The sequence below is a fragment of the Hyla sarda genome, chromosome 7 (genome assembly GCF_029499605.1).
Source record: "Hyla sarda isolate aHylSar1 chromosome 7, aHylSar1.hap1, whole genome shotgun sequence".
NCBI lineage: Eukaryota > Metazoa > Chordata > Amphibia > Anura > Hylidae > Hyla > Hyla sarda.
The window spans coordinates 192,215,418-192,241,336 of NC_079195.1; the positions used below are offsets into that span (position 1 = coordinate 192,215,418).

Sequence of the window (25,919 nt, forward strand, 5' to 3'; positions counted from 1 at the left end):
TTTCTCCTTATATCCCAGCGCTGAGCAGCTCCTCACTGACAAGGAGCAGAACGAAAAACAAGAAGTCATTAAAAGGACTAGAAAGCGGAGCGAATCAATGACACAAAAGATCCTGAAGCGGCAGAGAGTCTAAGGAAATACATTACATTTTGCTTCAGCTACATCATGTTTATTTCAACACAATCAACGGTGTATACATCTTCTTAAAGGGGTTTTGCAGTTTTTAAAACGACAGGGTCCTCACCAAATCAATTTGAAGGGATGGAGTAGTGTACTGGAGAGCATTGCCGGGGGTGACAAAGACTTGCATATGGGTCTAGGCTTTTCTCTATCATTCTTACAGTGATGAAATGCAGAAATATAATTATAGTAACTTAAAGGGGTAGTCCAGTGGTGAAAAACTTATCCCCTATCCTAAGGATAGGGGATAAGTTTGAGATCGCGGGGGGTCCGACCGCTGGGGCTCCCCGCGATCTCTCTGTACGGGGCCCCAGCTCTCCGCCGAGATAGCGGGTGTCGACCCCCGCACGAGGCGGCGGCCGACACGCCCCCTCAATACATCTCAATGGCAGAGTCGGAGATTGCCGAAGGCAGCGCTTCGGCTCTGCCATAGAGTTGTATTGAGGGGGCGTGTCGGCCGCCGCTTCGTGCGGAGGTCGACATGCCCCCTTCCCTGTCGGGGCTCCGTACAGGAGATCGCGGGGGGCCCCAGGGGTCGGACCCCCCGCGATCTGCAACTTATCCCCTATCCTTAAGATAGGGGATAAGTTGTAAACCACTGAGTCACCACTGGACTACTCCTTTAAACACTGGGAGGCTACACACTTCTCGAATGTCTGCACAGAGAATCTTCATGTAGACATTCCGGAGAGTGCGGGCAGCGGCAGAATCTGCCGGCGCTAGGACCGCAGGGGAATGTGGTGTCTCAGATGGCTTTGCATTCCGCACAAAGAATGAACGTGTTCATTCTTTGTGGGGACATGGGAAATGGAACTTCTGGCACAGAAATTCCGGCTGTGTGCACAGGACTCTGCTGCTCTGGAATCTCCAGGTGGAATTCCAATGCGGAATTCCGCACAGAGATTCCAAACTTGTGAACATGGCCTAATATATATATATATATATATATATATATATATATATATATATATATACACACATATACACACACACACATACAAATGCATATTATTTATAATTTTAAAGATTAGGTAAATTATTGAAATTTACAGTTAAAATGTATGTTAATATGAAAACATAAAAAAAAAGTTTTTCAAATTTCGGTGCAAAATTAAACTAAAAATGCAAGGGGCAAGGTCTTAAAATTTGGGAGAAAAAAACATCGTACAGCCTCTTTATGACAGTGCATCACATGGAGACAAAGGATTTTATCTAATGCTGACAGGATAGCTGGGCAGTTTACACAGGTTGAGGCGGCACCAGCCGCCCATTTTGACCTTAAGGACCTGGCCAAATTTATTTTTGCGTTTTTGTTTTTTCCTTCTCGCCCTCTAAAATCCATAACTGTTTTATATTTCTTTCTACACACCCATATTAGGGCTTGTTTTTTTGCGCGACCAATTGTAATTTGTAATGAAACCTCATTTTACCAAAAAATGTACGGCGAACCCAAAGAATTATTTTTTTAGGGAGGAAATTTAAATAAAAATAAAATTTTATGGAGGGTTTAATTTTCACACTGTACACTTTACGGTAAAATTGACATGTTCTTTATTCTGTGGATCAATATGATTAAAATGATACCCATGGCTAGATACTTTTCTATTTTTGTACCGATTAAAAAAATAAATAAATAAATAACTCAAACTTTTTGTACAAAATCAGTACTAACATTTTTTGGAATAAAATGTGACCAAAAAGCAGCCCTTTTGAAATTTTATTTTTTACGTTTACGCCGTTCACTGTGCGGAATCATTAATAAAATATTTTTTTAGTTTGGACATTTACGCTTGCAGCGATAACAAATATGTTTATAAAAAAATTGTTATGCTTTTTGGGGGTAAAATGGAGAAAAAGGGACATTTATTTTTATTTTTTTTTACTTTTTATTTTTAAATTTTTCAACTTTTTTTTTTTTTTTATGTCCTCATAGGGGACTATCTATAGCAATCAGTTGATTGCTAATACTGTTCAGTGCTATGCATAGGGCATATCACTGATCAGTATTATCTGCTATCTTCTGCTCTGATCTGCTCGATCTCAGACCAGCGCAGAAGATGCCGAGGAGACGGCTGGAGGCAGGTGAGGGGACCTCCGTCCGCTGGCAGCGCGACCCCGCGATCATACATTCTTTGGATAAGGGATAAGATGTATTAAGGCAGGAGTACCCCTTTAAGGTTTTAGGGGCTAATGGAACGGCCAGTTGTGGTTCAGTCTATATAGGAGCAATCGGTTCATCCATTACCTATTGACTTTCTCCTTACTCTGTCTACTTTATTTCCATGGCTGCCATATGGATGAAACCAACGGAAGCCAATGACTACAGTTTAACTGGCAAAATTGTTCTCCCATTGGTCACCACCTGTGGCTGGAGTTTTGAACCTAGTAGGCAAGTCAGTTCTCCCATTGTTTTCTACAGACAAAACATTTCACTGACAACCAGTAATCTGTATCATTTATGCTCTGTTATACAATTTTCAATATGTTGAATGTGGATTGAAGCCTGGAAAACATACATCAAAAGAAGCACTTATAAAACTAACAAAAAAAAACAGGATCAAAATAATTAGTAAAAGAAGCAAGTAGCTTTTATGATAATGTATTTTACTGCTTGTAATGCTGCCTATAGTTTTTAGTGTTTGCAGAAGCTATTCCAATAGGTTTTCTATTGCTTTGCTTCATCCTCAAGCTATTTTTATATTTGAGTTTTTGGTGAGAATTAACCCCTTAAGGACGCAGGACGTAAATGTACGTCCTGGTGCGGTGGTACTTAACGCACCAGGACGTACATTTACATCCTGTGCATAACTGCGGGCATCAGAGTGATGCCCGTGTCATACGTGGCTGATCCCGGCTGCTGATCGCAGCCAGGGACCCGCCGGCAATGGCCGACGCCCGCGATCTCGCGGGCGTCCGCCATTAACCCCTCAGGTGCCGGGATCAATACAGATCCAGACATCTGCGGCAGTGCGCGATTTAAATGAACGATCGGATCGCCCGCAGCGCTGCTGCGGGGATCCGATCATTCAGAACGCCGCACGGAGGTCCCCTCACCTTCCTCCTTCCGGCTCCCGGCGTCTTCTGCTCTGAGATCGAGCAGACCAGAGCAGAAGATCACCGATAATACTGATCTGTTCTATGTCCTATACATAGAACAGATCAGTATTAGCAATCATGGTATTGCTATGAATATTCCCCTATGGGGACTATTCAAGTGTGAAATAAAAAATGTAAAAGTAAAAAAAAAGTGAAAAATCCCCTCCCCCAATAAAAAAGTAAAACGTCCGTTTTTTCCTATTTTACCCCCAAAAAGCGTAAAAAATTAATTTTATAGACATATTTGGTATCGCCGCATGCGTAAATGTCTGAACTATTAAAATAAAATGTTAATGATCCCATACGGTGAATGGCGTGAACGTAAAAAAAAAAAGTCCAAATTGCTACTTTTTTAATACATTTTATTAAAAAAAATTATAAAAAATGTATTAAAAGTTTTTTATATGCAAATGTGGTATCAAAAAAAGTACAGATCATGGCGCAAAAAATGAGCCCTCATACCGCCGCTTATGCGGGAAAATAAAAAGTTAGGTCATCAAAATAAAGGGATTATAAACGTACTAATTTGGTTAAAAAGTTTGTGATTTTTTTTTAAGCACAACAATAATATAAAAGTATATAATAATGGGTATCATTTTAATCGTATTGACCCACAGAACAAAGAACACATGTCATTTTTACCGTAAATTGTACGGTGTGAAAACAAAACCTTCCAAAATTAGCAAAATTGCGTTTTTCTTTTTCATTTCCCCACAAAAATAGTGTTTCTTGGTTGCGCCATACATTTTATGATATAATGAGTTATGTCATTACAAAGGACAACTGGTCGCGCAAAAAAAAAGCCCTCATACTAGTCTGTGGATGAAAATATAAAAGAGTTATGATTTTTAGAAGGCGAGGAGGAAAAAATGAAAACGTAAAAATGTAATTGTCTGAGTCCTTAAGGCCAAAATGGGCTGAGTCCTTAAGGGGTTAAAGTAGTTTGTCAATTTGTATACCTTTCTGGCAACAGTTATTTTAGGGTACGTTCCCACCTACCGGGTGCACAGCATATACAAATCGTACAAATCGTCTAGCGGAGCCACTCGCTGATATGACTGTGACGTGTGGCTCCACCTCCAATCTTCACTGAAAACACAGGACTGCCGCCAGCAAGCCCTGTGTATATGATCATCAGAAAACATGCAGCATATTTCTCGCTGTGCAGACTATTTTGCGCAGCGTGAAATATTCTGTGTAAGCAGAAGGTACCTTTTAAAGAGAATATTTTTTTTTTTCCCCTCTGGAGTACTCCTTTAAAACTGGTTTTCCAGCACTGTGCCTGTTAAAAATTGAAAAGAAAGCAGCATTCTGTAGTGCCAAGACACCTCCAGCCAGCAGATCAATGGGGGTGCTTGGAGTTGGAGCGCCACATTCCAAAATTCATGACCTTTCCAGGGGTGTGGAAATGTAATTAAAAAAACAACTGGGGGATATAATGACACTGGGGGCATCAGAGGGGGGGGGGGGGATATAATGACACTGGGGGCATCAGAGGGGGGGGGATATAATGACACAGGGGGCATCAGAGGGGGGGATATAATGACACTGGGGGCATCAGAGGGGGGGGAAATAATGACACTGGGGGCATCAGAAGGGGGGGAATATAATGGCGCAGGGGGCATCGGGGGGGGGGGGGGGTGTAACATAATGGCACAGGGGGCCCTACTTGATCCCTACCTGATAAAGGGACATACCTACCTGAAGGGGGACTACCTACTTAAAGGAATACTGTAGTCCAAAATAACTTATCCCCATAAGTGATAGATTGCGGGGGTCTGACCGATGGGACAACCCCCCCCATCTCTTGTATGAGGCCCCAGCAGACGGCATGAAGGGAATGTTCCATCCCTGCATGACACGGCTGCTGAAATGACCCCTCCATGTATCTATGGGATACATGGTGGGGGCTGTCGGCCGCTGCATCATGCGGACAAGCCCCCATTCCTGCCGCGGCCCCTTACAAGATATTGGGGGGAGGGGTTTCCCAGCGGTCAGAATCAGTTATTTTGCACTGCAGTATTCCATTAATAGGACGGACTTACTTATCAGGGACCCTATCCACCTAATGGGGTGACATACTGGTCTGCCTATCAAGTTTTTGTTAAGAAAATACCTTATTTACATACTATTTGGGTTACAATTATTTTGTACCAGGACAAGTGGATTGTTATGTGGGACAAGTAGATTCTGCTCCGTTGTAGTCCCTTGGACAAGTAGTTTAAAAAAAAAATTTCCACACCCCTGCCTTTTCATTTTTTCCATAACCTATTCTCTGAACCAAAAAAATATATATATTGGTGAAATTGAAATATTAAAAGATAATTTAGTAAATTTGGTGGTGTTTTTTCTACGCCATTTACCTTGTGGTTGAGCTAACTTGTTATTTTGATACCTAAGGTTGTAGTGATTACAGCAATACCAAATTTGTATTGTTTCCATCATGTTTTACTAATTAACCCCTTTTTTTTTTTTTAAATGTACGTCCTGGTGCGGTGGTACTTAACACACCAAGGCGTACATTTTACATCCTGTACGTGACCGTGAGCATCGGAGTGATGCTCGGGTCATGTGCGGCAGTTCCCGACTGCTGATAGCAGCCAGGGACCCGCCGGTAATGGCCGACATTCGCGATCGCACGGATGTCTGTCATTAACCCTTCAGATGCTGTGACAAATACAGACCATGGCATCTGTGGGAGTGCGGTCAGAAAAATGCATGATCGGATCGCCCGCAGTTCTACTGTGGCAATCGGATCATCTGTAATGGCGGACGGAGGTCCCCTCACCTGCCTCTGTCAGTCTACCGGTGTCTCCTGCTCTGGTCTGAGCAGAGACCAGAGCAGAAGATTTCCGATAACACTGATCGGTGCTATGCCCTATGCATAGCACTGAACGGTATTATGTTTTTATATAGGAAAAGGGGGTGATTTGATGATTTACATTTTTAAATGGAAGGGGTAAATGTGTGTCTTTTAAACTTTTATTAAAACGTATTTTTAATTTTTTTTTTTTTTTTTTTTAATACCCTCTATTAGTCCCTTGGACTTTTAGGAGGAATCATTAGGTTCCTCATACAGATCAATGGAGGTCCATAGAACTCCATTGATCTGTGTGCTCTGCGATCCATTGCTAGAGCCTAGTCAAGCCAGGCTCTATCAATGACAGATCCACAGACACCAGGGAAGCAGAAGCAGAGGTAAGCCTTCTGGCTACGTCTATAGTGGATCTAAAGAGTTAATAGCCAGCCGTGGCGGCCCCCAGCTACTGAAATCAGCTGGGGGCTGCAGAGTATGGAGCGGGCAGGAGTCATGAGCCCACTCCATACACCCCTCTGAGCGCCACCGTGCTTGTGGGGCTTTCAGGTCCACCCCTGCTGGCAGTTTTTGGAGATCTGCCACTGCAGTTTTTGAGCCAAAGCCAGAAGTGTATTCAAAAGGAACATATATAGGAAGGACTTGTACTTCTCCTTCCTTATGGATCCACTTCTGACTTTGGCTCAAAAACCGCAGTGGCAGATATCCAAAAACTGGTAGAAAAAAAAAAACTATTGGAAACTTAGCCTTATAGGGAGTTTTATTTTTTATTTATTTTTTTGACATGTAATCCTATGTATATTTACCTGCACAGCTTTTTTTTTGCCATTTACTGACTTGCTTTTTTTTTGTCTTCTTAAGGCTTTCAAAGAGATGTTATATGCAGCCCAAGACCAGGCCCCATCTATAGAAGGTGAGACACAATTTATCCTGGATTCATTGGTTGGAATGAGATAAATCTTTGTGTATTTATTAACTTTGACCTGTGTCCATGAACTCATAAATAAGGTGTTCTGAAGCTGAAACAGCCACCATAAATCAGCATGCTGCCGTGGTGGAGAGAACTGTGTTACTTCTCCATCTCCATATTGTATAGACGATCACTCTGCAGATGTGACCATTTGTCCCAAGTGTGCAGTTTATCAATCTTTTCCGGTTATATCTGTCTGTACTGTTATGGTTGCTCTGTCTATACACTGCTGCTTCAAAATTGTATGCAAAAGTGGAGAGCATTTCAAGAAGTCATCTAGCAATCGAAACGCATGATGGCATCCTCAGCTGTTGCTTGTGGAAGCTACATATAAAACATTTCACCTTTAAATAGAGATGGTGACAACATGAAAACAGGAAGCACATTTTCTATGTTCTTGACTGACTCCACTTTAACTGTGCTGTATTCTCTAAACGCTTCATCTGTTGTGCTGAATTTAGTGTGAGTTAGGCTGCATTCACACCACGATTCTTTAAAACAGTGACCGGACCAGGCCCACATCTTATTCATTTGAATGAGCCGACCGGAGTCCGATCCGGTCAGCTCATGGTCGGCAAATTTTTTACCCCATATCTGGTTTTGTGACCAGACTGAAAACAAGATACGGGGCAAAAATGAATATAAACAGCACTCACCAGATGGTTATTCAAATAAGTGATGTCTTCTATCAAAGCAATACTGTTTCATGCATCTACATTCATGACTCCTGCCCCCAGTTATTCATTCCGGCATGAGCACAAGTTTCCGCTCCATGTTAATCACTCTCCATTTTTCATCTGTGAGTGTATATTATACATTATACATATATTATACATTATAAATCTGTATACGTTTCTTGAACCAGCTGTTTAAACAAAAACAAAAAATTATTTATTCATTCATTTTTTTAAAACTCTGGAATACACCTTTAAGGGTGCATTCACCCTATCTCACTCCGGTCGGCTCATTCAAATGAATAAAATGCAGGCCGGGTCCCAGCTGGATCAGGTCACCATATTAAAGAATCGGGGGGTGAATGCACCCTTAAAGGTGTATTCCAGAGTAAAAAAAAAATAATGAATGAATACATTTTTGTTTTTGTTTAAACAGCTGGTTCAAGAAACGTATACAGATTTATAATGTATAATTCAAAGATGTGTTACCAGCACAACCCTGGGGTTACTCGCAGATGAAAAATGGAGAGTGATTAACATGGAGCGGAAACTTGTGCTCATGCCGCAATGAATAACTGGGGGCAGGCGTCATGAATGTAGATGCATGAAACAGTATTGCTTTGATAGAAGACACAGCACTTATTTGAATAACCATCTGGTGAGTGCTTTTTATATTAATCTATCAAGGCAATATTATATACAGATTTATAAATAACCTCTATTTAAAATAAATCAAGCGTTCCAGTACTAACCAGTTGCTGTATAACTAAAGTAAGTTGTGTAGTTCTTTCTGATTCAACAATGTGCTCTGTTCTGCCACCACTGACCGTTTCAGTAACTGTCCAAGGCAAAAGAGTTTGACACAGACAGAGGTGGCAGCAGGGAACACAGTGGCTCTAATTTACTAAGAGTGGAGTGTACTTTTCTTTGTGGGTTTTAATTTCCTACAAGTATTTTCCTGTCATATTTACTAATGTTTTTTCTATACATTCTGCTCTTTTCCCAATTATTATTATTATTATTATTTTAACACGTACTCAGAGCTGTGAGGTTTTCCAGAGTTAAATTCCACTACATTTTCTGTGGAAACCTTAGTAAATATGTTGGGATTTTTTTTAAAATGTCAGGGACACGCCCCCTTTTTGGCGGGCACTCCCCTTTACCTGGCGGCCACTCCTCTGAGTAAAATGGAGAGTTGGTTGGGCTTTTACATTTTTTCGTGCAAATTCTGGCTCACACAATTTGTGTTGCAATGCTCCAAGATCTGGCGCACAACCGACAAAACAGGTCAGGTTTTTAAAATAGTAAATTAGGGCCAATGTCTCATTGGAAGGAACTACAACATTTCCTTTGGGCAAAACAGCAGCTGGTAAGTACTTTTTAAAGAGAGATCATTTATAAAACTGTAACGTTCTGGCATTGGTTGATTAGAATTTTATTTTCTCTAGAATAACCCTTTAAACAAACACTAAAACTATTAAAGGGGTACTCCAGTACTAAACATCTTATCCCCTATCAAAAGGATAGAGGATAAGATGTTTGATCGTGGGGATCCCGCCACTGGGGACACCCGCGATCTCTCCTGCAGCACCTCTGTTTTTCAGCTGTGCAGAGCGATGATCGCACTGTGGCTGATGAAGGGCGGTGCAGGGGACGGAGTATCATGACGTCCCTTGCTCTGTGCAGCTGAAAAAGGGGGGTGCTGGAGGAGAGATCACAGAGGTCCCCAGCGTCGGCATCCCAGCGATCTAACATCTTATCCCCTATCATTTTGATAGGGGATAAGATGTTTAGCACCGGAGTACCCCTTTAATAAAAAATAAACATTGACAAAAGATAAACTTCACTTCAAAGATAAACTTCCAAAATGTTCCTAAAGGGTACGTTCACACATGCATATTTTTGCTGCCAATTGACGTTAATGAGTAGCAAAATCTGCTACAGCAAATCTGCAGCAGAAAATATGCATGTGGGAACGTACCCGAAACAGGTATTCCTGTGAAAATCCTGCAGTGAACGATGGGTAACTTTGTTTTACCTAAAAGCAAAGTAGGCTTGGCTTAGTAAAGAGGGCTTGACAATATTTGGGGCCTGCTTCTAAAAGAGGGGAGGCTGCTTCTTCACCCTGTTGGCTTACAACCATGCATAAAGTATTGATGACAAAGTGGGGAAAAAAAGGATAAAAGAGAAAGGTATTGTCGTCTATTGGAATGAAAATATATAAATCATTCATTTATTTATTTATAAATTTTTTTTTTTTTATGGAAATTTCTTAGTATTACTTTCATTATAAACCACTTTTGGCATGCCGATCAGACATGTCAAAACTTCTTGATTGTACTGGGTCTTCCTTCTAAAACCCGCTGCGATCATGAGGTATTAGCCAGGGATGCGGGCGACATTGAGCTCTGCTTCCTGGCTGAGAGATTTGTACATTTTTCTGCATAGAAGTCTACGAAGAGAAATGGACAGCGCTCTCGGACTGGGGAGCGGAGCTCAATGCTGTCCGCATCCCCAGCTAATAACTCGTAATAGTTACGCGTCTCAGGATTGAGACCTGGTGCCATCAACAACTTTTCACATGTCTGATTGACATGTCAAAAGTTGTTTTTAATAACTACTTATTTAATGACTAACACTTTAAATTTCACTGATCCACTGCCATTTTAACACACAGGAAATGCTGATCTGTGCTCACTGGATGCATAGGTTCTGTGCCTGACCCAGTAATTGGGCCTTTATTCCCTTGTGCCAAAATGGGACTAGGAAGTAAAGATCAGTGTGTCAACCAAGGATGGTTTTTCTGGTATATGTATTTTCTTATCAATTTACTACTCAGCAGGTTTGACATGATGGATGTGTTTTTAGAATTAATTTTTTCTTTTGGTTCTTTTATACCTCTGATAATCTAAGGTCTGATTTTATTAGGTTCTATCTAGGAACTGATATTCGCATCATCGCAATCCTCGCTTTTACATTTGTTAATCCTGCTGCCGATTCATTTTTATAGCACTAAATAGAAGTTGGTTGATTTACAGTTGGTCTGGTCGTTTATTGCTGATCCCTTTGTGCCTGTGTACTGACCAATTCTTGTTTTGATGGAGTTCAGTGATTTATAAAGCTGGCCGGCCAGTGTGAGCAGTTCATGTGCACATAGCTTTACTATGGATCCGTGTGATGCACGACTTTACACAGACTGTGACAATTCCAAAGATAGAATATATTTTTTAATTTGTTTTATTTTTTTTTGTGATATATAGAATATGCAAGTTGGCTCAATCACACCACCTTCATAGATATCATTTCCTAAACATCAGCTTTTCTATAGGGCTTCAAAAACACTGAGGGGCCACCTTGGTTTTGTTTACTTTTCCCCCATTTGGGTGGAGATCCTCCCTTTTTTTTCGCAAATATAGATTTTTGTTTTTTCCTAAATTTACTCCATATTTATTTGTTAGTGATTTGTGTATTGGGAGCTCATATTGATAGCACCTTTACTACTATATAGGGCTTTTTTATTTTATTTATTTTTTTATAGAGGGATTCATTTTATCCCGGTTGAAGTTAGTTTAAAGGGGTATTCCAGGAAAAAAAAATCAACTGGCTCCAGAAAGTTAAACAGATTTGTAAATTACTTCTATTAAAAAAATCTTAATCCTTCCAATAATTATCAGCTGCTGAAGTTGAGTTGTTCTTTTCTGTTTGGCAGCAGTGCTCTCTGCTGACATCTTTGCTTGTCTCGGGAACTGCACAGAGTAGAAGAGGTTTGCTATGGGGATTTGTTTCTACTCTGGACAGTTCCCGAGACAGGTGTCACCAGAGAGCAAAGGAAAGAACAACTCAACTTCAGCCGCTCACAAGTACTGAAAGGATTAAGATTTTTAATAGAAGTAATTTACAAACCTGTTTAACTTTCTGGAGCCAGTTGATATATAAAAAAAAAAAGTTTTTTTCCTGGATAACCCCTAACATTTGTTATGCTTTTTTGTCATATATTTATAATCGTCTGTAGTTTTCAAGACTATTTCCTTGTGTGTTGTGCACACTTCATCACTCCATAGCTATGTGCTGCTTTTTATAGTATTGCTGCTTGTTGTGTTATAAGAATTCCTTACTCATTTTATTAATGTCATTGCATTACCGTATATACTCGAGTATAAGCCGACCCGAATATAAGCCGAGGCCCCTAATTTCACCCCAAAGACCCAGGAAAAGTTATTGACTCGACTATAAGCCTAGGGTGGGAAATAGATCATCAACCCATGTCATCATCCAGACCCCCGTTATAATCCCCCCCCCCTTTCATCATCACCGTCTGTCAATCCCTTCATCAGTGGTCTTCAACCTGCGGACCTCCAGATGTTGCAAAACTACAACTCCCAGCATGCCGGACTAGTGACCTGCGGACCTCCAGGGTTTTCAAAACTACAACTCCCAGCATGCCCGGACAGCCGATGGCTGTCCGGGCATGCTGGGAGTTGTAGTTTTGCAACATCTGGAGGTCCGCAGGTTGAAGACCACTGAGAAGGGATTGACAGGCGGAGAGTTCACTCGAGTATAAGCCGAGGGGGGTGTTTTCAGCACGAAAAATCGTGCTGAAAAACTTGGCTTATACTCGAGTATATACGGTATGTTGATGTAATATGATTTGTAAATGTAACAAGATTTCTCTGTGCAGACAAACAATATTTTCATGTAATGGCGACTCTTTCCCCACTGATACTGTAAATCTGTTCTCATTTCACTTTCCTCTCTCATTTACCTATCCTCTCCTTGCCGCTGCGCACCAGTTTTTCTGGCTCCTCTCCTGGAGATTGTTAGCACTCGGTCGTCAGACGGAAGATCACAGCTGCGCTGTAATAGTGGCAGGTTCGTAGGCATGTGAGAAATATCTCGCCGTGAGCACAAGCTGTCCCCGCTCTAACAACGTCAACTTCAAATGCCTGAGGATGGAGCTGGTGTGTGTAGCGCTGGGTGGAGCTGGTACTATAGCTCTAGGATGCCAATTACAAGCCTCGATGTTGGTCTCCTGATTCCTCTTTGTTGCTTTTTAGCTTCATTTTTAATTATCTTGTTTTTATATTCCCAAACCTTTCTATGAACCTTATATAACAGCTTTGACAACCTTCACTATAGGAAATCATTATAGCGATAATTTGAATTAGACACCGACTATTTGGTAGGTTCTCCTCATGCTAACAAAAAAGCTCTGACCCATCTAGACATGTTCTCCGCTTGATTTCTGAAGTTGTCCTGTTGTATCTCGCACCAAAAAGACAGATCTTTTAGATCCTGTAGGTTTCAAAGTTGGGTTTCCAGGGAGTGGACTTGTTTTTCCAGCAAATCCCAGAGGTGCTCAATCATTTTGAGGTCCTGGGAGTTTGGAGGCCTAGGCAGTTGTTAGAACTCTTTGCCTCAGAAATGGTTTGAGAAACATGACTGTCAGGGCACATGATCCTGCTGAAGATGTCAACTTGGTCTGTAGTGTTTAGGTAGGTGGTATGTGTACGTGCTTCGTCAGGCCGGAGGGTGTGATATGGTTTGTGGCCAGTGTCTGAGAACTTCCCCACGCGTTGTCTCTCTCCTGCTATGCTCCTCACGGATTAATGGTGACCCAAGCTGGGATCCCGTGGTGACGGCGATCGACTCCGAGTGAGTGCGTTCTGATCTCTTCGAATGTACCCGTATGGAATGCCTTTTTGTCTGTATAGAAGGGCACCACCCTTGTCTTTGCATACAGTCGATCCCCATGCTAGCACACTCTAAGGTGGAACCATAATATTGGACTATATGAAGTACTGAGTCCGAAATTTTGTATCATTGTGGGATTGAGATATACACAGCAGTGCCGGTGGTTTCACTTCTTTATTCATCCGAATTTTTAAAATTTCATTTTTTAGTATATTATTTCTATTATTGGGGCAGCCATCTTGCCTGGCTTATTTTTATTTTATTTTATTTTTTTTACAGCATTTAGTGATATGCTTTACAGCAAGCCCTATATGCCATAGACACAATAAACATTACCATACCCTTTTCTTTATATGGGGGGAGATTAGTAATTATGCACTGTGACTTAGGGACGGAAGGGGAGGCCGAGCTGCTATTGTCTTTTCTATATGTCGGTGTTGCCTTTTGCAGTATTTCTGTACAGATCATTTTCCAGCTGCCTCTTCCCTATCTTCAGACAGCATAGGAATTCATGAGGAATTTTCTCGAGTAATTCCTCTTGAATTCTCCTCTCCAAATTAATGCACATCTCCTCTGCCCATTGACTTTAATGTTTTTTCCGCTGTCCAGTTCACACTGCGGAAATTCTGCTAGCGGAATTCCGATGCTGAATTCCGTTCCGCTTGAAGAAAGAGCATGTTCACTCTTCAAGCGGAATCCGCTAGCAAAAATCAATAGAAGTCAATGGTAAAAGAAAATTCTGCCCGACATCGTTTTTGCACGCAATTTGTGCGGAAATGGCTGAAAAACCCTTCACTTCTTTCTCCCCCATTTCTGCGTGCACATTCCGCGCGAAAATATAATTATTTTTTGGCGTGAATTACTCTTGATTTACTCAGTGTGAACATAGCCTTAGGCTTAGAGGGCAGACTGGAAGCTGCAAAAAATTCAGGCGTATTTTATAATATATATAGTTAATGGAAAATAAAACATCAGCAAAAGTTATTTTAAAACATGTTTAACCCCTTAAGGACGCAGCCCTTTTTCACCTTAAGGACTGAGCCCTTTTTCGCAATTCTGACCACCGTCACTTTACGAATGAATAACGCAAAAACGCTTTTACCGAATATTCTGATTCTGAGAGAGTTTTTTTTTTTGTGACATTCTACTTTATTTTGGTGGTAAATTTTCGGCGTTAGTAGCATCCTTTTTTGGTGAAAAATCCCCAAATTTCATGAAAATTTTGAAAATGTGGCATTTTTCTAACTTTGAAGCTCTCTACTTGTAAGGAAAATGGATATTCCCAATAAATTTTATTTTTCACAAATACAATATGTCCACTTTATGTTGGCATCCTAAAATGGACATATATTTGCTTTTTGAAAAAATTTGAGGGCTTCAAAGTAGAGCAGCAATTTTCAAAAATGTCACGAAAATTGCTAAATTCCCCCCCCCCCCACAGACGATTCCCTACCTGATCCAGTATCCAGCAGGCTCCAGCGACGATCCCCGGGTCCCCAGGCATCTTCTCCTGCAGGTACGGCCTCCATCTTCTTCCCAGATCCCCTCGACATCCAGGGGCGGGCAGAAGGGGGGGTGGCCATGGCAGGGGATAGGAGGAGATTGCAGCACTGCAACCTCACTTCTATCCCTTAGGCTGATCGGGGCTGTTGCTGACAACTCCGATCAGCCCTATTTTCCGGGTGATCGGGTCACCAGAGACCCAATCAGCCCGGAATAGGAGAAAATCGCATGTCTGAATTGACATGCGATTTTCTCCGATCGCCGACATGGGGGGGGGGGGGGGGGGGGGGGGGGGTGTGGTAACTGGCTCCGGTCCCCAACCGGCTAGGGGTGGGGACAGAATTTCCCACGGGCGCATGGATACTCCCAGTATCCTTAAGGACTCGGAATGCAGGGCGTATCCATACGCCCTGTGTCCTGAAGAGGTTAACATAAAAACTGGATTAAAACAATGGCCACTGACGACACATTCTCTTTCGGCTGATCGTTGTAAATGCTAGAAATGCGAGTTCTTCTCGTACTAAGCCGTCTCCTTTACAAACAGTGTGTTACCCAGCCTAAACCTTTGGGGAATGTTTCTCAAACATCCCCTGGTGCAGAGTAAATGTATTACTGGAAGAAAATCAACAGTATCCAGCGCTTTAAAGGAAACAAGCCGCATTGTTTATAATAGGATTTTTTTTCTTCTCTAGGATTTTACATCTGTTGCACCAGGGTATCTTTGATGTTTACCTCCCTCGGTGATAAAGGAAAAGTCAGGTTTGGGTTACAAATTCCCATTGCTAAAGTATTTTGGTTTTCAGTCTGTAACAATTTAGCTGATATTGTTAATAGTAAATACTGCCATCCCCTTTTTATACTAAGTATCTCCTATGTCATTGTTTCCCAACCAGGGTGTCTCCAGCTGCTGCAAAACTACAACTCCCAGCATGCCCAGACAGCCAGAGGCTGTCTGGGCATGCTGGGAGTTGTAGTTTTGCAACAGCTGGAGGCACCCTGGTTGGGAAACACTGTGAATTGTATAGGTACCACACTCCGGACTGGGCTTCCCCCTCCTCTTCAATTCTTCTGCTCATTTAGCAGATGTGCTGTCTTCTCCCCAGACTCCTTAGGATTCAGGGCGTCCAGGATGAAAGCGTGCCTGTAAATTATTCATTGTGATTATCTGCCTCGCTGCCCGGGGTCCACTGGCGATTTTCTGTCTTCTGCATTTATTTATTTTTTTTTTTTTTTGTGTGTGTGTCCTCAACCCCCCTTTTCCTCCTCAGCCCACTCCCAAGGTGTTCTGGACATCGCCAAAAGAACGTCAATCTTTACAGATGAGCAACGTTGACAGGCTAGCGATGTGGACAGATATTTATTAATATTTCACATTGTTGCCTTTATCTGCTAAATGTGGAAAAATTCCCCCTCCAAGTATAACTGCTGAAATATTGCAGCCAAAAAAATACAATACAAAACCCCCTCACCAGCCTAAATCAAGGCAGATGGAGGTTCTCTTGCTCTAGAGCAAATGTGTTGATCTATAATTCTGTTAGGATGGGCCTGTAAATATATTTATTTTCCTCCATAGAAGAGACTAAAGTAATCATCATGAGCAATAAAGCCTCAGATCATTGGAGAATTCAAAATGTGTTTTATCTGAGGTTATATTAAGTTTTTATTGTGTTGAGAAAGCTACTGTCTCCTTTATCACGGAAAGTGGTAACCCTAAGGACTCCCCTCCCGATCTGTGCCATTATGGAAACCGCACACATTAAATTTCAATTGTATTTAAGCCCTTCTTGCGTTGCCCCTTCATGCTTTATTAATGCATTACCACGTGCTGGTATTCGATTTATATGCTTTGTTTTTTAGGCCTCGATTCGATCACATCAGAAAGCCTTGAGAAACGACCCCGTGTAATGTGGTCTAAGAATGCATTAACCCCGTGTCCACAGACAATGCTGCTGAACGCATGTAAACTGAAAGCACTATAGGGCACATTCCGTATGTAGTCTTGAATATATAGGCAATAGACTCTGTTCTGTAAAAAGAATAGACACTCCTCTGTCCTTTGTTGTCTATTCTGTTTTGGGACAATTTGACTATTCCCTGGCATATGTCAACTTAGGTCTGATTAATGGTGCATTCACACAACGTTTTCGCAATACAGTTCCCTTATACGTTTTCAATGTGAAAACCGTATGGAACCGTATTGAAAACCGTATGCATTGACTCTCCATTGAAAACTGTATGCCAAAAGATGCATCAGGCTGTGTCCGTTTTGCATCCTGTAGGGTTTTGTAATTTTATTTTTTTTTACCAGTACCCAAAACCGTAGCCTACCCAAAGCGTGGTGTGCATGCAACCTAATTTCAGTATGTCTGGTCCTTTGTTTCTCTGGACCAGTGTTTCCCAACTAGGGTGCCTTCAGCTGTTGCAAAACTATGACTCCCAGCAGAAACACTCCTATAGAGAGATCTGTCAATCAAGCAGAGCTGAGTGGAGAGGTGGAGTTAACCTCCTACCAGGCACCTCACCTGGTGCCATGGCTTGGTTCTAATCTATGTTTAATCTGTCTGGGCATGCTGGGGGTTGTATCTTTGCAACAGCCGGAGGCACCCTGGTTGGAAAACACTGGTATAGAGACCTGTCACCTGCTGCCATGGCTTGGTGTTTAATCTGTCAGGGCTTGCTGGCAGTTGTAGTTTTGCAACAGCTTAAGGCACCTTGGTTGGGAAACACTGCCCTGGAAAGGAAGTGCTGTGATGTTAGGGGGAAATAAAGGGGTCCTAGGTATGAGGAGTTCACCCCTCACCCAGTAGTACTACATATAACCACTGAGGCTACTGACTGTCTGCAGTGACCATTACTGGAGATTGGGGGAGGCCACTGCACATATATTATACCTTGTGTCCAGCATTTTCGGCACAGAATCTACTCTGGAAATTTGCAGCTAGTCCGCCACATCTGAATGTGGCCTTTGGTGTTTTGACAAAGAATGACACAGTTCACATCTGCAGGAAGAAGACCAAAAGTTGTCCCTCTCTAGGCGCTGCTTTCCCAAAAGATTCACATAGACATGATTGTCTAGAAGAAATATTCTTTATTTACCAATGACGTGTTTTGGGTTTAACCCTTCCTCAGATGACAATCTGAGGAAGGATTAAACCCGAAACGCGTCATTGGTTAATAAAGAATATTTCTTCTAGACAATCATGTCTATTTGAATCTTTTGGGAAAGCAGCGCCTAGAGAGGGACAACTTTTGGTCTTCTTCCTGCATCTACAAACCAGGTCTATCTGAATATCCCTATGGCCTTGCAGCAATCCCAGGAACTCCCTGTACCCAATGCAATTGGGTGATAAGTGCATATTCATGGCGCTCAAGGGGAGTGTACTACTAGCCCTCTGACCCTCTGGTTTATTAGGGTAATGCACCAGGCGCCTTGTGTGGTTTTCTTTTTCTTGTCCTTCTGCTGTTCACATCTATCCCTGAAGTCATAAATGGAGATGAGCGAACTCACAGTAAATTCGATTCGTCACGAACTTCTCGGCTCGGCAGTTGATGACTTATCCTGCATAAATTAGTTCAGCTTTCAGGTGCTCCGGTGGGCTGGAAAAGGTGGATACAGTCCTAGGAAAGAGTCTCCTAGGACTGTATCCACCTTTTGCAGCCCACGGGAGCACCTGAAAGTTGAACTAATTTATGCAGGATAAGTCATCAACTGCCGAGCCGAGAAGTTCGTGACGAATCGAATTTACTGTAAGTTCACTCATCTCTAGTCATAAATATCACCATATGGTCATGCTGCTATTTACGCAGCTTTTTTCATTCTTTTTATGTTTATTTCTGTCTTTGAAATATGTATCCAGTTGGTAAGTTATTTTACATATTGATAGCTGTATAATGTAAATAGTCCTCAAACCTTGTATTTATAATTGCATCTATCTAGAAGATATGATTTAGAATAAGAACAGTCATAAAGAGAATAAAATCAATAGGGCCATAAATCCAGGGTGAATAGGGGCAGACGGTATTTATCTCTGTATTTCAGTACACTTGTGAGAATGAGATCTAGCCCTTGTCTAAAGAGATGCAAACATTAGATACTTCCTACAGATCATACAGTAGACTTGTATTGCTTTGTTCCATGCGTATGATTGGAGCATATACTGCACTTAGAATGAACTCTGCATAAGCTTCTTCTGTGTATTCAGAGCTTGTGGTATTAAGACATTGACAGCCCAGACAAAGACACTGAAGAGTCAGGTTACTAAGTGTGTCTGCTCGCACATTACTCCTTCAGCCCGTGTGTCATGTTGTTGTGTACAGGTGAGTGTGTAGGAAATCTTTGCACTTTTCCGGCTTTTGCAATCACTTGATATCCTGTGAGGAAGAGCAATGTTTTCCTTATTTTCTTATGGTAAATATTAGGGATGCACCGAAATTTCGGCTGCCGAAAATTATCAGACGAAAATGCCCCTTTCGCCCTTTTCGGCTAAGGGTATTTCCTGCGGATAATTTTGAGGGCTTTGGCTTTCAACTACTCTCTTCGGTGTGAGGTGCAGACCGGCACTACACTGCCTCTTACTCCCATGTGTCCCTGTGCCGTGGGCAGTTGGCAGTACATTCCCGTGCAGTCTCGTGCGGCGCGGTTTTGCCCCTCCATTATGAGCTCACTGTTTCTCCTCCCAGCGCTGGGAGGAGGGGACTTAACCGTTCCACGGCCAGCCGCCGTGTGTATATGGTGCCGCCATGCCGGCGGGTGTATGAAGCGAGCTCAGGAGCGGAGCTCACTTCATACTGTCGAATGCCGAACATCACTGATCCATGTGATGTCCATCATTAACACTCTAGATGCCATAATCAACATTGATCGCAGCATCTAAAATGCTGAAAACAATCTGCGATAGCTCAGTGGAGCTGATCGGGACACCCACGGCAAAACCCGCGGGGCCCCGATCAGCTGAGAGGACGGGCGGAGGTTCCCTACTTGCCTCTGGCTCGTCTGATCTTTGCTCCAGTATTGCAGGCCTCAGCAGCCTGTAGTAATGGAGCGCCGATAACGCTGATCAGTTCTTTGCTGTAGGCTCCTATGGCACAGCATTGATCAGTGTCTTCAAGCTCAGGAGTGCATCTTTGTGTTTCCAGCTGTTTAAAAAACAACTCCCAGCATGTCCTATAGCCCTTAGTGGTCTGGTCAAGCTGAGAGTTTAAGTTTTGCAACAATTGGAGGCACCCTGTGGAAAACACTGCCCTATGTGGACAAAAAAGTATTGTGAAAATAAGTTTGTAAAAAAAATAAAAAGTCAATAAATGTAAAAATAAAAAATATGTTTATTTTTAACATTAATTTACTTGGTAACTCCGCGTGCATAAATGTCTGAACTATTAAAATATAATGTTAATGAAACCGCACGGTCAATGGTATAAATGTAAAAAAAAAATTTTTTTTATTGAGGCTGTACCTAATTTTAACCCTTAAATGTTTAGATTTGTCTTGTAAACCTCCACACAATTTAGAGCATGTGAACACAACAAAACCTACTAAAAAAGTGCAGTTTCACATTTTCAGAGTAGTTCCTTTTTATAAGCACACATTATCACATGAAAAGCCACACGAAAAACCAGATCATCAAAATCAGGTTTTGATGTTTATTTTAAATTTTTTTTTTCAAGACAGTTTTTGCCCTTGTGAATATACCCTTAAAGGAGTACTCCGCTGCTCAGCGTTTGGAACAAACTGTTCCGAGCGCTGCAGTCGGGAGCTCGTGATGTCATAGCCCCACCCCCTCATGTCACGCCCCGCCCCCTCAATGTAAGTGTATGGAAGTGGGTGGGTCTATGACGTCACGAGCTCCCGGCTCCAGCGTTCGGAACAGTTTGTTCCAAACGTTGAGCAGCGGAGTACACCTTTAAAGTATTTTTGTCGCTTAAAATAAATTTTTTTTTTTACATGTTCAAAAGCTCGGATCAGTTGGGGTCCGAGTGTAAGTCACTCACATCCCCTCCAATCAAAAGCTACACCATGTTAAAAGTTTGACTGCCCATTGCACAAATCAGAATATTTTTTTCAATTAAAATAATTATAAAAAAACATTTTGCAGTTACATATATTTTTTATTGGGCCTCCTGATGTTCTTTCGATTTCCTTTTCAGAATGTCCATCCTAATGTGATCACACATGCTCTTTCCCATCACCTGGGTCTTCTTAAAGGGGGTATTCCAACTGGCTCCAGAAAGTTAAACAGATTTGTAAATTACTTCTATTAAAAAATCGTAATCCTTCCAATAATTATCAGCTGCTGAAGTTGAGTTGTTCTTTTCTGTCTGGCAACAGTGCTCTCTGCTGACATCTCTGCTTGTCTCGGGAACTGCACAGAGTAGAAGAGGTTTGCCATGGGGATTTGCTTCTGGACAATTCCTCAGACAGGTGTCATCAGAGAGCACTTAGACTGAAAAGAAAATCTCAACTTCAGCAGCTCATAAGTATTGAAAGGATTAAGATTTTTTTAATAGAAGTAATTTACAAATCTGTTGAACTTTTTGGATCCATTTGAGATATATAACAATTTTCCCTGGATAACCCCTTTAATCTTGGCCAATTCCTGCTATCGTGCACCAGCCAAAAAGAATAGGCACATTTACTGCTCCTCACCAGCACCAAAACATTCCCCCACAAAAACCATCTTTATATAGAAAATATAATCTCTTAGTAAATTGGTTTAGTGCTGTAAAGCTAGATATCTAGTTACTAGGTTGTCTATTATTTCTAGGATGTTGTTCCTCTCCTACGTGTCACTGTTTATATAGTGTGCTTTGTTTGTATTCCTCATGGTTCTTCACAAGCTCAATAATGTTTCGGATCAGTACTCCCTCTGCATACAGAATTGTATTGTACAGAATAAATTGAAAGCTGTATGGATTGCTGTGTGGCTGGCAAAATATAAATGTTACACGTCTGTCTTGAGGCCATACATCATCCTGGAGATAAGGAAATTGAGTAGCTTTATTAAAAAGATAGCTGATAAGGACTCCTTTATTATGGTGGCTGGTTGGGCAGGGCTGTTTTTCTCCAGAATTCTAAAAAAAAGCTATCTTGAATACAAGAAAGTCCATTTAGATACATAATCATACATGGTTCTTATGTTGACATGTGTGTCTTATACTTAAAGGGGTTTTCCAGGAAAAAAACCTACCGTATTTATATATATCAAACGGCTCCAGAAAGTTAAACAGATTTGTAAATTACATCTATTAAAAATTCTTAACCCATTCAGTACTTATGAGCTGCTGAAGTTGAGTTGTTCTTTTCTATCTGTGCTCTCTGACACCTGTCTTGGGAACTGTCCAGAGTAGAAGCAAATCCCCATAGCAAACCTCTTCTGCTCTGTGCAGTTCCCGAGACAAGCAGAGATGTCAGCAGAGAGCACTGTTGCCAGACAGAAAAGAACAATTCCGCTTCAGCTGCTAATAATTATTGGAAGGATTAAGATTTTTTTAATAGAAGTAATTTACAAATCTGTTAAACTTTCTGGAGCCAGGTGATATATATAAAAAAAGTTTTTTTTTCCTGGAATACCCCTTTAACATGTTAAACCCACTGATATTCTTCCTTACTTCCCAATACCACATGCAAGCTCTGCTCCACTGAGTGTGCATGTATTCTCAATGGAGGTGTCTGGCAGCAGCTAAAATCCAACACCTCCAATCCTTCTGAAGAGCCGGTACACTACCAAACATAGGCACTGATTTACTAAGAGTGGAGTGTAGGTTTCTATGTGGGTTTTAATTCCCTACAATTTTTTTTCCATCGTATTTACTAAGGTTTCCCTACATTTTGCTTTTTAAATTTTTATTTTTTTATTTTTTTTTTACACCTGATCTGTCTGGTTTTCCTCACCTCAAATCCACCACATTTTCCATGGAAACCTTTGTAAATATGTTTGGTTTTTGTGAAAATGTCTTGAACATGCCCCTTTTATGTGATCACGCCCCCTTTCCCCCAACTGATACGCCCCTTTTTCGGCTTTTCTCAGTAAAATGGAGAGTTGGTCGGGTTTTTAATTTTTGAGGCAGACTGAATTCTGGCGCAATGAGACAGAATTCTGGGGCATATTCCGGCGCAGAAAGAATTTCTGGCGCACAACCTGACAAATCATGTAAATCAGGGCCATAGACCGTCTGCTGGTCCAGCGGATTTGGCTGATGTTCATCTAATGCAGTGTTTCTCAACCAGGGGTTCTTCCAGCTGTTGCAAAACTACAACTCCCAGCATGTCCGGACAGCCTTTGGCTGTCCAGGCATGCTGGGAATTTTAGTTTTGCAACAGCTGGAGACACACTGGTTGGGAAACACTGATCTAATGTATATGGACACCTTTAAAGTGAAACTGTCATGAAATCTTGGTGCAACAACCTGCACACAGCCTTTGTACTGTGTGCACGTGGTGTGTATAGCAATGTTTTTACCTGATATTTGCAGACTTTCAGGACGCCAAAAAATGCTTTTAATCAAAGCCTCTGACGGTCGGATAGGCGTGGCGCGAAGTACGCGATGCCCTGCCGCCGCCACGCCCACCCAGTATGTCTGTGCTGGGACTGCTGTGTGATTGACACACAGGTCCCAGCGCATGCGCCCTTCAGCTAATCTAAAACTTTCTCTCTGCACCTAACCTGATTGCGCGTTGCTCTGCGCAGGTGCGCTGAGGAGGAAGACGACGGCGGGAGCGAGTGCACGATGGGGGAGCAAGCGCTTGCTGGATGACACACAGCGGCGCTCACGTTAGATTAGCTGAAGGGCGCATGCGCTGGGACCTGTGTGTCAATCACACAGCGGTCCCAGTGCTGACATACAGGGGGTGGTCGTGGTGGCGGCGGGGCATCGCTTATCTTGCAACATGCCTATCCGACCGTCAGTGGCTTTGATCAAAAGCATTTTTTGGGGTAATGAAAGCCTGCAAATATCAGGTAAAAACATTGTTCTACTCACCACCTGCACACAGTACAAAGGCTGTGTGCAGGTTATTGCACCAAGATTTCATGACACTTGTGCTTTAACTTGGTTACGAGTGGGTTAAACAAAATGTCTGTCAGAATGATGGCATAAGTAAGCCCCTCTTTATGGGAAGGTGGAAATCCGTGAATAGAAAGCACTTAGATGTTACCATGCCTGTATACATTAAAAGTAATCTTCATGCATGATCAGTTTGACATTGCGCAACAACAGCAGTAATGTATGCATTATATATCACCTGCCAGAAATAGGCCTTCTCATAGCGGCAATGTACATTTCATGGGCGCGGAGGACACTCATCTGGGCTGTAAGTTGTTCTTCTGCCTGCACTTTACTGCACCAGTTGGTTAGAAATTAATATTCCTGATAATCTTTCTTATTACATTGGACTGGCTGCAGAAGGCTACTGTCTATTTGCATTTTACAGAGGGCACTGGGCGTTTACTGCCAGTTATAAAGCGGTAATATCACGGAGGACTGTGACGTTCTGGTGTATGCCAGTTATAAAGCGGTAAGATCACGGAGGACTGATGTTCTGGTGTATGCCAGTTATAAAGCGGTAAGATCACGGAGGACTGTGACGTTCTGGTGTATGCCAGTTATAAAGCGGTAAGAACACGGAGGACTGTGACGTTCTGGTGTATGCCAGTTATAAAGCGGTAAGATCACGGAGGACTGTGACGTTCTGGTGTATGCCAGTTATAAAGCGGTAAGAACACAGAGGACTGTGACGTTCTGGTGCAGAGTGTTTCACCTGGGACATACTTTTTTACATATGTGTATGACAAGGATCAGGTTGCCCAAGTTGTACTGTCTTAAGGAAAAAGCTTATTCTTGGGTGCTTTCTTGAAGTTGGATGCATGAAAAGACAAAAACAAAGGCAAAAAGTCTGATTTGCCCCTCTAATGAAGCTAAGCTGAGCTGCTATGACCAAATCTTGTATCAAATCAGGTATTGCTAACTAGGGATCGACCGATTATCGGTTTGGCCGATACCATCGGCTGATATTCACAATTTTGGACGTTATCGGTATTACCTTGCCGATAATCTGATAATGACCCAGCAAAAGCCGATGCAGTTCATTGATATTAAGTGCCCGAACGTAGTGTCTGTGACATAAGCCACTCCTAGAACAGTGGCCAGCTGCAAAAAAGAAGGGGCCATAGGCTTTTGTGCCTGCTTGTTGCACAGAACACATTTACTTTAGGCAAGTACCTCATGTGCGTGATAATGGCACAAAGTTTTCTGAGCCCCAAATATTTAAATTGGGGCGATTCACCTTCCCACTGAAGTTAATGTTGGCCTCATGGGTGAACATCAGCCTGTAGAGGATTCATCCTCTTCCAAAGCAAATCACTGCAAAAGTCAGAGTTTCGTTCTGTTGCCTGGTTTCATCCCCTGAAGAAGCTGTAATCTGTTTTGGTCCATATTAGGCCACCTGGTATTGCTTTGATTTTCAGTCACCGGCCATTGATGTTACTGTAACTACAGGACTTTGCTGTTTCCCCTTCTTTTTTAATCACTGTAACGTTTTAACATTACATTACATTTTTTTTCTCCAGATTACCCCTTAATACAGGAGAGGTCCACTGGATCCTCATCTCTTAGCCAGAATGTGGAGTGGATCCATAAAGCGTCTCTCACTCTGGAGGACCTAGCCTGACCTGTTTCACAGAAAACCTATTTATCTAAAAAGCTTTAATGGAAGCCTCCAACAAATATTTAATACTCTGGCATCTATCACCCATGGAATAGACCGTCTACACAAATCTTTTTGTTTTGATGGTATAGTCCTGAGGACATTCATTGTGTGTTTTCGAAGAGCTTTTCTTGATCTACAACAAGACTCCATCCGGTAGAGCTGATCTATCACTGCTCTTTGAAAAGATGGATCCTGCTTGATGTAGGAACAAAGGATTTATAGGAGATTTTTTGAGGTTTCCAAACTGTAGCTTTATTTATTTGAGACGATCAGCTATTAAAGGAAATC

The 25,919-nt window shown here is 41.9% G+C and overlaps 1 protein-coding gene across 1 annotated transcript in view; it reads left to right on the forward strand.

The window, feature by feature from the left end:
- Nucleotides 1-25,919, forward strand: part of XPR1 (xenotropic and polytropic retrovirus receptor 1) — a 149,924-nt gene that overhangs the window by 17,327 nt on the left and 106,678 nt on the right. Inside the window, exon 2 of the mRNA XM_056531952.1 lies at nt 6,953-7,004. Within this exon, the coding sequence (XP_056387927.1) occupies nt 6,953-7,004 (52 nt within the window). The remainder of the gene's footprint in view (nt 1-6,952; nt 7,005-25,919) is intronic.